The following is a 14,472-nucleotide window of genomic DNA, read 5'->3' on the forward strand; positions in this document are numbered from 1 at the left end:
GGCTAATGTGTGATCAAGTTCGTTAAGGGTCCAAAGGGTTGTAGGGGTCCAAGGAATAAATGAATCAATTAAATAAACGGTGGAAATGGCGCTGGAAAATGCCGGAAGAAAACCTTGGCCAACCATGTACTAGTGAAAGCTTCAGTAGCGGGACGCCTAACTTGGTTGGGACGCTGAAGCCGAACCGAACCTGTAGTGGATGTTGTGGGGAATGAACGGCTAGGGCCGCGGCATGAATTTTATGCGATATGAAATGGGATTGGCCACAGTTTGAGGCGCTATGAACTAGTAGCCACACGAAACTGCAAATTTGGTCCCTGAAATTGCCTTTATGATTTAACACATGGCGCTACATCGACACTTTCTTACTAGCGTGGACCCTACACCACCTCGCACAAATTCCCTCATTGACCCTCTCTCGGAGTCTCTCCACCTCACAGCCTGGTGTCCAGGGAACCCTGGTTCGTCTGTGTAAATTACCACTAGTCACTACGATGAGCAGCTGCCATAGCTCGAGTCGCAGTTAGCCGAAGAGCAGTAGTCTAGTTAGCTGCTCCCCTCCACTACATATATATCCACTACGTGATCTCTATATCTATTATTATGTCATGTATTATATTTTTAGTGTATTCTAGCAAGAGTATCAACTTTATAAGCTCTTTGATGTCTTTAGGGGTTGAAAACATATATAATGCATTTAGATCATCAATTGTCTATGGCAATACACCCTCTTTGGTATTAGTAGGCGCTTAAGGGTGGTTGGAATTACCTATCTTCAAAGGGGCCCCTCTACTTTGATGTAATAGGCGCTAGTAAGGCAGATTATATTTATGTGCCAACGTGGCTATCTAGTGTTCTTGATGTGTTTATAAACTGCGAGAGCTTTAGAGATGCAAATTGCGATAGATTCAGACAATTTCTATCTGGTGGTGGGGGGTGGTGAGGGGTGGTGGGTGGTGGTAGACAAAAAGATCGAAAGAACAAAATAATTGTTGGAGTGAATACTACCCACATGGTCGGAGCTATAGATGCTTCGAACTCTGTAGATAATACCTGTTGATAGCAAACGCTAATGAACGTAGATAAAACATGGTCTGTATGATAAGGGTGTGACAAGGATCGGCCAATCAGACCGCCCTGCTTATGGCATCGGCTAGTCGGATAAGCAGGCTCGCAGGCATTTGAGCGCAGGTTATCATTTGTTGTCGGAATCCCTTATCTTGCAATCTACAGAGTACCCACACAGCATGGTAGTACAGACGCCACAAATCCACGGCACCCTCCAATCACTCTCTCAACATCCCTACCTTTGAGCAAGATGTTCGGAACGCGAGATGAGCTACACTCCATGAGGGGAGATTACAGGTCGGCTTAGCCTGATTTCACACGCAGCTCAGCCTATGACATGATGATAAGACTGATAAGCAAAACCTTATCTCAGCCCATTTTTTTCGATTACCTAGTTAGGTTTAGTATTTAAATATCCCTTGTTCCCACAATGTTTTCGAAATATTGAAACCATTCCATAACTAGCTTTGAGCTTTACTACTAACAATAATAATAGACATTTCTAGACAGTGGTTTCTAATAATTTAGCGATAATGGTTTCTATGTAATTTATGATATAGCTAATAGCCTAAAAGTAATTTAAGAAGGATCTCAATTCACAACCAAAGAACTACAACTAAAGGACAGATCTACACTTAGTAAAATGCGATCAAACTATAGTTGCCAAGAATGCGTAAGATTGTGTAAGAGGGTAATTTTGGAAAGAGGGTCGGCGCAGGTCATATGGGGACCAAAACTTATGGTATGAGAGACGGCCGATAAAAAATGGGCTGAGCCAACCTATAGTCACCCAGAAGGGCACTTTCCCTTCCTTTCTTGCTCTAATCTTACTCCTCAAATCCTGTGATATATGTAAATATCGCACCTACCAATACATAAGTTTCATTTCCGATCAACACATCCTATACACGCTGCTTCTGCATGTCACATCCACATTGACACCATCACCTGTCATGGCATGCGAAACGAACAAGGTGATATCTGAGAAGAGCCCCGCCGAAAGCTCCTCCAACAATGAGACTTTCGAGACCAGTCACGTGGGCAACCTCAGACGACGCCTGCCTGGCTTCAGCTGGGAAGTTCGTCAGGAGGAGGGCAGCTTCGCTGCCACGCCGAGAGCCTCTAATGCTGACTTCGACCCAATTCCCCCGTCAAAACGCACCTGGAATTGGGGCGCGTATGTCGCCTACTGGATGGCCGATGCCTGGGCTGTCTCCAACTGGGAAGTGGCTTCTTCCATGATTGCAGTCGGCCTCGACTGGAGGATGGCCATTGGTGCTTGTGTCCTTGGCAACACCATCATGGGTCTCGTCATCACGTTCAATGGCAGGATTGGGGCCATTCTTCATACCCCATTCCCCGTCCTCGCGCGAATGCCATTTGGTTACTACTTCAGCTACTTTGTCGTCCTATCCCGTTGCGTCCTCGCCATTGTTTGGCTTGGTGTCCAAACAACCACAGGTGGTCAATGCATGGCTGTCTTGCTCACAGCCATCTGGCCAAGCTTCGCCAACATTCCCAATCATATTTCTGAAGATGAGGGCATCACTACGTCGGGAATGGTTGCATTCCTTCTCTATTTCCTCCTCCAGCTGCCCTTCCTATGCATACCATATACCAAGGTACTTTCTATGATCTATGCAGCCAACAACCCCCCAATTGCTTCCTCAGGACTTTCCCTGGTTTACTCGCCTGGTGGACTTTTACTAATACTGCCAAGGTTCAATACTTCTTTGCCTTCAAGTCAGTAATCGCACCCATTACCTTCTTGGCTATTTTCGGAGACACGCTGCACAAGGCTGGTGGTACCATCAGCAAGAGTACAGTCATCACTGAAGGACCTACTGTGAGCGGCTCAGTCCTCGCCTGGGCCTTTTTCGGAAGTTAGTCACTTCTCGTTGCAATTGTAGTTCCTTTAATGCCTTTGCTGACCTGTGCTGTTCTCGTAGATCTCAACGGAGTTTTGGGCAACTACGCCACATTAGGTTTAAACATTGCCGATTTCTCGAGATACGCCGATAAGCCTAGCGCACAGAATGTCCAAGCAATCGTCATCCCGTGCATCTTCAGTATGTACACTACCAGACATGTCCACATACATTTTCTCTAGTTCTCTAACAAATTGGGCGTCTAGCAATTGTTGGCCTGCTAGGCATCTTCACCGCCGCTGCTGCTCAGACAGCATATGGTGAAGTTATATGGAATCCTATTGAAATTATCAGCTTGTGGATGGAGTCCGGTTCCAGCGCTGGACGTGCTGCTGCTGCGTTCGCCGCTATCGGTTTGATCATCGTCACTCTCGGTATCAACATTTCCGCAAACTCCATTAGTGCTGCTAACGACCTCATGGCGTTCGCCCCTAAATATATCAACATTCGCCGAGGCCAACTGCTCGCTGCCTTTATTGGTAGCTGGGCCTTTGTCCCGTGGAAGATTCTCGCATCAGCCGCGAAGTTTCTTGCCTTCCTCGGAGGCTACACTATCTTCTTGGGTCCCATGACATCCATTCTCATGTGCGACTACTTCATTGTCAGACGCGGCAACGTTTCTGTGCCTGACATGTATAACTTTCACGGCATATACCGATACTCTCCAAAATTTGCTACCAACTGGCGCGCCGTTGTTGCTTTCTTCATTGGCTGCGCTCCGCCCCTGCCTGGCTTTGTCAACAACATCGTTGACGCTGGAGGAGATACCACCAGTGTATCTGTTGGCGGCCAGCATCTGTAGGTCACTTTAACTCCGCACAATGTTCTCTGAGAGGGGGCTTGAGAAAAACTCCACTTAGACTGAACCCAAGCTGATTTATTTCTGTACAGCTTCGCCATCGGGTACATCTACTCTTTTATTGCTGCTGGTGTCTTCTACTGGGGGTTTAATCGATTCTTCCCCCATATGGAATCCCAGATGGACCACCCCGAAACGGGGGAGGAAATCATTGCAGAGCAAGATGCCAAGAATACTGAGAAACGTCGTGCGGAATTGCCTGGACAGAAGCGAAACATTATCTGTCGGGCCATTCAGGTGTAGGCTTCTATAACTACGGCTACTATGACGCGACCATCATCTAAGGCGGTGCTGCTGGCTTACTGCCATGGGCAGCGAGTACCTTTTTGTACTCTGCTGTCCCTCACTAAGCGCTGCCATTTTTAGTGACCCTGACAGGCCTCGCTCACCTTATTGTGAAATACCTTGTTGTGTAATGAGCTTTTTCATCCAAAGGATCAGCTGGTTGCCTGGCCATCTTACTAGTCCATCAAATACTTATGTGAATTGTAAGGTGATAGGAGTAACAATCAACAACGAATAAATGAGAACTGCATTGTACCGTAAAGCTGTATCTGTTTCCGTAAAGCTCTTTGTAATCGTGATTCCCCAAGAGCCCCAAGACAGGGCCATGAACAAGGCAAAACGGAAATGGCAAACGTCTTCACTGGCGCAGCAGGGGATGAACAAAAGGCTTTTGCAACCAAGGATCATGTTCCACCGCGGAAATTATCATGACGTATGCACCTATACGGAGTAAAGCACCAAAAGGAATACGCATTGGATATCGTCGACAATACAGAAATGCACTCGCTGATAGGTTTATAGCTACGACGTGAGCAAATGACACAGAGGAGCGGCCGACAAGGAGGCAGCATCGCCAGACAGCTTTATTGGACACCAATCGGGCAACAGAGTGCTGGTCGAGCTAGCTGATCGAACCTTTGATTCAACTATGAGTATGTCATTGCCTCAAAAAGGCCAACTTAATTTCTGCTAGGAACAAGGCTGCAACTAGTCAGGAACGCGCCATCGATCGATGTGCAGGCAGGAACACCCCATGCCGACCAAAGCATTCGCGCGAGGCTCAAAGCGCAGGTCAGCAAGCTCCGTCATAATTCAGATGACCCGAGCGGGCCGCCGGAGCTGGGCCGCTGGTAGTCATAATAATTGATGAGCATCTGGATAAGACCACAAAGCCCGAACCTGGGACATAAGATGTACATAGAGTTGGAAGCACACTATTGTCAGTAGTACAACCCATGTCTATGGATACAGGGCTCGGGCAAAATCTGGTATGAAAAAGAGGAAGCGAACCAAGCAGAGCAGGAATTGGCACGATGCAGGTGCCATCGCTCGTCGTAGTTAGGCGTACTGGCTTGATTAGAGAGAGCCCCCGGGGGAGTACCACATGCCCAGCGGCGAGTTGGGGAAGACCAGGAATGACCCAGACCAGGTCGACCAAAGAACGCTAATTGTTGGTGTCGGAGCTGGCCGACTGCTAATGTCGCACATTATAGCCACCACGTCAATGGAAGTACACATGATCACTCAAGATGTAGAGGGCTGTCGCTGCCAGATTGACTGCAGCTGTGGGCTTGCGGCTTTGAAGTGTACACGCCTACCCCCGAGCACAACCCCTTGTATGCCGAAACAGTTTGGCTGCTCAGAGCCCTAGAGAATAAATGGCGTACATCAGGGTAATAAGACCATGAATAGCCGTCCTTCATGGTACTGGAGAGCTGCACCTTCGCTGGCGGATTAGTGGAGGGATATGTACTTATTTACCAGGATCGAGATCTTTCTAATGTGGCGGATGCACCCCTTTATACTCCGGGTCCCGTTCCTATATTTCCGGTTATCCTATCTAGCGTGGAATCCTTCCGCTGATCCCACTATGCTCTCACCTTAACCTAGACGCGTGTTGAATCGATCTATAATGATAATATTAAAAAAATATAAGCGCCGTCCCCTCGGTCTAGCTGGCTGATTTACCCAATACTAGCGTAAGTATGCTATTTTAGTCCGCATTAAAGCTTTGATCTGGCCGGACTACGTGAATTGCTTCCTACTACTCTGCTTGTCTACCTAACCCATCCTATATTATGGTTCCCGACGACACTCCTGCAGGGAAAAAAAGTACAATCAAAAAAGTCTCTTGTCGGAGGAGTTAGCTAGGGGTCCCATGAAGGAGCTAGCTCATCTAACTAGCGTGCGGCTGTTCCTGGTGATGATTGCGCTACTACTAGGCATGTTTTTGGTAGACCACGGTAGCTCTTGATGTCTGGATTGTAGGCTAACCGTTCGCTTGCGAGCTTCGGTTTTTAGGTTGCCCTGGACATGGTAAGTCTTCCGGCCGAATACGAGGACGAAGGCGAGGGCTAACAGGCGTATAACATTGTGTCGACGGCAATCCCAAGGACCACGGCTCAATGCTCTCAATGGCCCCACCTAGACCTCGGCAAGGACCGCCTAGGACCGGACCAGGACCGGGACCGGACCGCACCATGTAGGGCTTGGTCCTTACTTTTAGGACCGCTGGGCGGTCCTGACTTTTTTAGGACCGCACTACTGCGGTCCCGGTCCCCTATGCGGTCCTGTAAACAAGATAAATATAGGAAACCCCGTGATATATATATTTTATGTAGAATCAGTTAGTATTTTTTAGTATTCTACTTTTATTCTTTATTTATATAGGCTAATTTTAGCTTAAAGAGGATTTCTGCAGAAAAAACTAATAATAATAATTTCGGCCGAAAAAATCTGATTCTTTGTCTCTGCTAATTATATATAAAATCTATATTATATCTTAATCTTTTTAGGATACGCCCTAATAAATGCCTCTAGATATTAAAATTAGGTAGAGGGATCTTATTATCTTCTAGCTTAGTAAGCTAACTATTAATAGCCCTTATTTTCCCTAGTGCTCGTTAACTAGGCTACTAAATAGATACTTCTATAGAAGTGTCTATTATCCTACTTTCTTTATTATCGCTAATAGGATTAAACTTTTTATCGTCTTACTTAGTATTATCTTATTCTTTTTTTATATACTTCTCTTAGGTAGAGAGAAACTTATCTATTAGTATAAGCTACTTTAACTATATATTAAATCTTATTATATATATAAATATTATTAGATCCTAAATAGTCTATAGTTTTAATAAGCTACGGCGATAGTAATATATATTATAAGTAGAGTTAAAAAGCTTTTTTACCCTAGAGTTACTAGCCGGAGTTATAAAGATATCTCGAGTAAGGCTTGCTAGGATAGGATACTCTACCTTATAGGCCTTCTAGAAGACTAGGGGTATTAATTAAATAATACCTAGAGAGATATAATATTAATAAAAGCTAAGATATATTAGTATAAAAGAGTATTATTAGACTTACTACTTCTAAGATATCTTATAACTTTATCTAGAGTAGTTAGCGTTAACTAGAGAGAGGTAATAGATCTTAGAAGTATATTAATATTAGAGATATCGTTACTTAGTAACTAGGTAATTAATATTAACTATATCTCTATATAGTACTATTAGTAAGGCTCGATATAAGTCTTAAGGGACTCTTAATACCGTAGTACCTAGTATTTCTCCTATTCTAATATCCTAAAGAACTTAAGCTTATTTTATAGGCCTAAGATAGTCCTAATTATATAGAGATTATTTAGAATATTATTAGTCTAGCTATAATACTCTATAAGCTTTTCGCGCCTATACTCTAGCGCTAGCTTTATTACCTTCTTCTACCTAACTCTCTTTCGTACTAGCTATACTTTTATTTTATTAATATAGGTAAATAAGGTATTATAGATCCTAAATATATTATAGATAGTTACATTAGTTATCGCTAATAGAGATAAAGTAAACTTAAAGAAAGGATAGGTAATTAATAGTAAATAGTTAACCTATCGCTATTCATCCTTATCTAGCTTTATATTAGTTAGATTAAACTAATCATAAAATCTATTAAATATAGTCTATAGCCGATATACGTACCGAAGCATCAGAAAGGTAGAATTCTAGCGTATTTAGATATCTTATATTAGTATAAGCTTTAGTTCTTTAGTCTAAAGTATACTAAAGCTCTTATAGCGCTAGGGGCTTTTATTAATATAGATAGTAATCTTTCGAACCTAGAGGATATTATATAGTTAGTATTAAATAGAGAAATAATAGCAGAAAGGAGGTATAGTATACTTTATTTAGGATCTATATAATCTTCCGATTCTCTTACCGGGCGCTATCTCCCTAATCGGCCTATTCTATCTCTTCCCTATTATTTCGTAGGTTCGTATCTATCTAGCTAAGTGTTACGCGGTGCCGACTGGTCACTATGAGTTGGAGCGGCCGGGTTATACTTGCCTAGTTCTAACTGCGGATTCCAAGAGTGTCTCGCAACCGTACCGTTGCTATGCTTAGCCTTACGTCGGGTTCGGGTCCTGTTGAGTATCTTGCAGAACGTGCCAGAGGTGCGCGCTAAGTAGGTTAGTCACTGAGTGTTGCCACGAAGTGAGCTCCCCTGCTTGTAGGTTGGGTTATCTTAAAGGTGAACTGTGAAGTAGAGTACTAAAGGTAGTAACTAAGTAATAATATGTAATTAATCGCGAAGAACTAAATACATAATGCTAAATGAGTGTCCTTATATATCTAGTCCTTCGTGATAGTATAGGTGGTAGATAGTAGAGTGGTAGATGAGTCTTGGTACGATCTACCTGTATACTAATCTACCCTTCTACTACTAGAGGTTACGTATAGTTTTACTAGTACCTAGCACTTAGGGCGTAATCTGAGTGCGGGTAAAATAGTAGCCGTTTCCTACGTTACGCTAGCTACCTTATTGTGTAAGTAGGTATTGTCCGTAGTGGTTAGCTATAGGCCGTTTCTAGTTCTCTTTTCGGAACGTCTTGGGGCCTTCCGGGGTATGCCTAAGTATACCGAAATGTACGTAATGACGCTACTCCTTAGCGTCCGTAGGCGATTAGTTTACGGTTGCTCCTTAAATAACTGCGGTCCCTGCGCCTTCTTAAGGTCCGTAATATTATCCCCTCCCTTCTAGTCCTTTATCCTTAAAGGATTTTCTTTTAAATGTTAGTGCCCCCTTAGGTAGGTATAGTATTTTTCTGTTTTTCTTTTTGCCCCGTTATATCTATTTATTATACCTAAACGTAAGGCTGACTCTGTTCTTAAAGGTATTCCTAAACTTCCTATTCCCCGCGATTAGGTCGCTAGTCGTATTCGTTAAGCTAAATATATCGTTATAAATAGCTTTATCGCGTCTGTTCCTTACGATTATTATCGGGAGTCTAGTGAAGAGTATATAATAGATCGGAGTCGTCGATATTCTAAGTGTGCTTCTTATACTCGCGCTGGTCGGATATATAAGCGAGAGTTTTATACTAGCCGGGAATAGGATTTATTACGTCGCGCTAAGGATAAACTTTCCTCCGACATCGAAAAGAATAAAAGTAAACTTAACTTATTAGAACCCGAGTTAAGCGATTTACAGTCTCGTCTCGTAGAGCTATATTAATAATTATTATATAAATAAAAATAGTATTAGGAAGCTATATCTCGATAGCGTCGTTTACGAAAATAAATAGCCTTCCTTAAGTAAAAAGGTTTTAAAATATCAGAATATAATACTAAATTGTTAAGAATTCTTAATAAAAAGACGTCGTCCCTAGAGTAGGCTACTCCTTCTGCCTTTAAAGTTTAGTAGTTAGCGTCTACTACCGAGGATCCGAACTTTAATTAGATATTTTAGGAGATTACTTAGTTGCCTTTATCCTTCTAGGATGGTTTAGACGTTTCCGGGCTAGGTAGCTCTCTTTTCGTTAATAGAACTATTAAACTAGCTAGTAGTAGCCTATTAGGTTCTTAATAGGTTCCTATATATTTTCTGAGGTATCGTATCCTTACTATTTTACGAGGTAGTAAGATTTCCCGTTAACTTTATCCGTTACTAGGATTTCCTCGATCTTATATTCGTTCTCTATTTCTTCCTCGATTTCTATATTAGTAGCGATTTCGACGTTTCTAGGTGCTTTTTCTAATAATAAGATATAAAATATTATATAGATACGTCGTATACTCTCTAGTAGCTTTAGTCGATAATTAAGTAGTCCTGTTTTTTCTATAATTTCGAATAGTCCTAATTTAAGGTAATCGAGTTTCGTACTAGGTCGTCTAGTACGAATATTACGTCGTAGGAGGTAAACTTTCTCTCCCTCTTAAAAGTCTAGCGCCTCCTAGCATAACTAATCGTAGTAGAATTTTATATATATATTAAGAAACTCGATGTCTCTAGATAGTTAAAGATATAATTACTTTATCCCTATTACTAGTAGTCGTAATAATTCCGTAATTAGTTATTTACCGATAGGTTCTCCGATGATTATAGGATTAAGCCTATAATTTACGAAGAATAGTATTTCTTTAGTCGTCGAGTATATAGCGTTATTATATACGAATTACGCTATTAGTAATAATCCTATCTAATTATTTTATTAGTAGTTTATATAATAACGTAGGTATTATTCTAGGGTCTAGTTAACTCGTTCTGTTTGTCTATTAGTTTAAGGATAGTATACAGTAGAGAGTCTATACTTAATACCGATCTAATCCGTAAGTGATTACTATATATTAGATATAAAGAGTTTATCTCTATCCGAGGTGATCTTACTCGGTGTTCTATAGTTAGCGAATATATATCTAAGTAGTAGGTTAGCTATTATTTACGCGTTAATAGTTTCGGTTGTTAGGATTATATATATATATTTAGTTAGTCGATCTACGACTACTATAATTATATCATTCCCCTCTAAGATAGGTAATTTTGTAATAAAATCTATAGTGATCTACTCCTATAGTCGGGTCGGTGTTTCCGCTACTTATAGCTCTCTATATAGTGCGTATCGAGACGGCTTATTCCGTTAATATAAGTTATATTACTAGATATATTTTTTAACTTTTCTGTATATCGCTAGGATATAGTAGTTCTGTATAATTTTCTCGATTATTTTTTCGATTCCTAAATATCCTTATGTTAGTTCGTCGTGGTATAATTAGATAATCTTAGTCTGTAAGTTTCTAGGAACGTATACTAAGCTATAAATATAGACTAAGCTATTTCTAGTTAGTGCGGTGTTATTGCCTAAAATCTTCTATATTAATTCGTCGTTAGTTATAGCTTCTCGAATCTTCTGTAGCTATTTATTATCCTATACTTCGCTAGTTACTACGAGGATTTAGTGGTTATAGATAATATATCCCTTGTCGTTCGTGGTTAAGATAGTAGGTACTGCTTCTTTAGTCCCTAGTTCGTAGTCGGGTCGTCGACTTAGTGCGTCTACGACTACGTTTTTAGTTCTTTTATAGTGTACTATTTTAAAGTCGTACTAGGCTAAGGTTTCTATCTATCTAGCTTATCGTTGTGTGAGTTTTTTCGTTATCGTGAAGTATATAAGGTTATAGTAGTCTGTTTATACGATTACGGTATGTTTCGCTCCTTCTAGGTACGCTCTCTAGGTTTAGAATGCTGATACTATAGCTAATAATTCCTTATTATAGATGTCGTAATTAAGCTCTGCTAGGATTATTTTCCGAGACTAAAAGGTAATAGGTCTGAACTTACCGTCTTCTCCTAGTTATATAAGTTATACGCCGAGCGCGAAGTCTAATGCGTCGGTTTCTATAATAATTAGTGCGTTATAGTTAAAGATTATAAGAATTACCTCTCCTGTTTTCTTATTATATATTTCTTTAAGTTCTGTAAACGACTTTTCCGCTTCGTCGTCCTATTTAAATAGTACCCCCTTTTTAGTAAATTAGTAGAGTCCGGCCGTATATTATGAGTATTTCGGAACGAGCTTTCGGTAGTAATTAGCTAATCCGAGGAAACTCTAAACGTCCTTAACGTATATCGGAGTTAGCTATTTAAGAATACTCTTAATCTTATCTTGTTCTATCCCTAACCCGTCGGGGCTAATAGTATATCCGAGGAAACTTGTTTCCTGGATATAGAACTCGTATTTCTTGAGTTTAAGTGTGACTTTTACTTCCCTTAGCTTCTATAGCACTTTCTTATTATATTAGAGGTATTCTTCCTTAGTTTTAGAGAATACGAGGATATTATCTAGGTACGTAATAACGAACTCGTCGAGATATTCTTCTAATACAGTAAAGATAAAGCGTTAAAATAATATAGGTATATTAGTAAGTCTAAAAGGTATAACGGTGTATTCGTAGTGACCGAACTTAGTCCTAAATGCCATTTTCTATTCGTCTCCTGCCTTAATTCGAAGTCGATTATATACGTTAGTGATGTCGTATTTACTAAAATATTTCGCTCCTTAAATGATATCTTATATCTTACTAATTAGTAGTAGCGGATGTCGGTCTTTAATCGTAATATCGTTAAGTTATCGATAATTAATGTATATCCGAAGTTCTCCTCCTTTCTTAGGTACGAATAGGATTAGGTATCCTACTAACGATTTCGATTTTCTGATATTTCCTTTCTTAAGGTTATCCCTGATATATTCTTATAGTGTCGCTGACTCCTTTTATAATAGTAGGTAAATTAGTATAAACTTTAGTTCCTTACTTTCCTTGATTTTGATCTTATAGTCGAACAGGCTATATTCCGGTAGTTTACCGTCTAGTAGTAGTATAAATATATCCTAGAATTCGATATATTCCTCGGGGATCTTATATGCTTCTTCTAGCGCTCCCGTAGCGTAAAGGGATGTTTCTTCGTCGCTAACGAGAACGTATTCTTTAAGTTCCTTATTAGTTATATCCGGTTATTATTCGGTTATCGCGATGTCCCTAATATCGGTTAATCTCTTATTAGGCCTACCTCCTAGCCGAAAACTCCTCTTAAGTTCTCCTTCGTAAGGGTTCTTATAAGTATCTACGTCCCCTTCGCTAGGTCTCTTTAGCGCTTTTCGTGTTTTATCTCCGGTCTATATCTCGCTAGTTTATCGGTAGTCGTATCTGTCGAATAATATATATCCCTGTTACTAATTAATAGCTAGGTTATACTTCCTTAGCTATAGTACTCCGAGTACTATATTATATTCTCCGAGGCTCGTAATATCGAAGTTGATTACCTTAAAGTAGTCTCCGATGACTACTAGTAATAGTCTACTCTTATACGTGATCCCTAGTCCTAGGCTCTCTCTGTTAAGTCCGATGATAGGTTAAGGTCGTAGCTTTTCTACGCCTTAGATCTTATAGCGGTATTTATACCGTAGGCTTATAAAGTTTCCTACTGCTCCTAAATCGAGTATTACTTTAGTTAATCGAAACGCGATGTTAGTAGTAATTTTTATATACGTACCCTATATAGTAGCTACGAGATATTATAGTCTAGTATTTATTCTCCGGTCTCTATACTAGAGTCCCGTATATTCCGAACTCTAATTTAGTTTCTTTTCTCGTCGTAGTGGCTTTAGTTCTAGACTATTTTCGATTTTTCTTGCTATATATATCGTACATCCTTCGTCGTAGTATCCTATTATAGATCTAAGTCGGTAGTTAGGGTATTATACGTATCTTTAGTATATATAATAGTCTTGCTAGTATAGATAAAGTCCGTCCTCGATCTTTACCTTTAACTAGTATAGTTCGTATAACTAATTAGTGATTTCGAGGGCTTTATCGATTATCTAGCTATTATTTCTTTCTTTATTTTAAAATAAATCTTAGAGTTTATTCTGTAGTCGCTTAATATCTGCGATGATATTAGCTTTCTAGGGTTTTCCTTAAGGCTGTTCAGTCGTATCCGTCCCTAGGAGCTAGGGTAGAGTCTCTAGGATCTCTAGGGTTCCTAGAATCTCGATTAGTGTTTTTAGGATCCCTGCGCCCTATTCCTAGTACTTATCGGATAGTTCCTAGGAGTCGATAGTATTCCCGGGACTGTACTAGGTCTACCCTTAGCTCTCGATGTTTTCTTAGTCTATCTCGGGGAAATTCTCTATTACGTACTCTACGCTGTTTAGGCTGCGGTATTCGATATCGTCCGTAAAGGTATCCGTGGTTTTACCTTTCGTGGCGTTCCTTATAATCTCTGCTCGGTCGTCGTAGGCGTGTTCGGCCTCTTCTAGGCTTAGTTCCTATTCTTTAGGCCCCTTAGTAGCTCGTAGCTATTGGGGTCGGACCTTGCTGTCCTAAGTGGCCCTTAGCTATTGTGGCTTTACGTTATTATGTCCGTTGTCTCGCTTACGTACCTATAGCTTTATGTTATTACGTTTATTATATTTATGCGCCCGATATCCTAGCTTCCTATACTCGAAGTATAGGTTATTGTCCTTCCGCCGTTTTTCTTCTTCGGTCGGGAGTCTCGCTGCGTTAAGCTCTATTAGTCGTGGTCTATAGGGGTCGCTGTATAACTCCCTCGGCTAGTTTCGTCGTTATCCTCGCCTGTCTTCGTGACGGCGGTATTAGTGTAGTACCGTCCCTCGGTTATCTCCTTATTACTACTCCCGTTACTAGAGTTTGCGTTTATAAAGTCGATTATCGAATTTAACTGCGAGTTTAATTATCTTATAAAGTTCTTCCGGTCAGTTAATCCTTATAAGTTCGTCCTTAACGTCTTCCTTAAGTCCTCGTTTAAAGAGCTAAATATAGG

General features: G+C 40.7%; 1 protein-coding gene across 1 annotated transcript; it reads left to right on the plus strand.

Annotated features, from left to right (window-relative positions):
* Window positions 1–2,021: 2,021 nt before the first annotated feature.
* Window positions 2,022–4,098, plus strand: N7482_000003 (nucleobase cation symporter-1 family protein; the record flags this gene model as incomplete). Its single annotated transcript, XM_056682128.1, has 5 exons — window positions 2,022–2,690; window positions 2,789–2,951; window positions 3,018–3,137; window positions 3,203–3,794; window positions 3,888–4,098. 5 exons carry the CDS (start codon window positions 2,022–2,024, stop codon window positions 4,096–4,098), a joined length of 1,755 nt encoding a protein of 584 aa, XP_056545734.1.
* Between the last annotated feature and the right edge of the window lie 10,374 nt (window positions 4,099–14,472).

This window comes from Penicillium canariense, assembly GCF_028826845.1.
Source record: "Penicillium canariense strain IBT 26290 chromosome Unknown utg000001l_segment0_segment0, whole genome shotgun sequence".
In the NCBI taxonomy this organism is placed as follows: domain Eukaryota; kingdom Fungi; phylum Ascomycota; class Eurotiomycetes; order Eurotiales; family Aspergillaceae; genus Penicillium; species Penicillium canariense.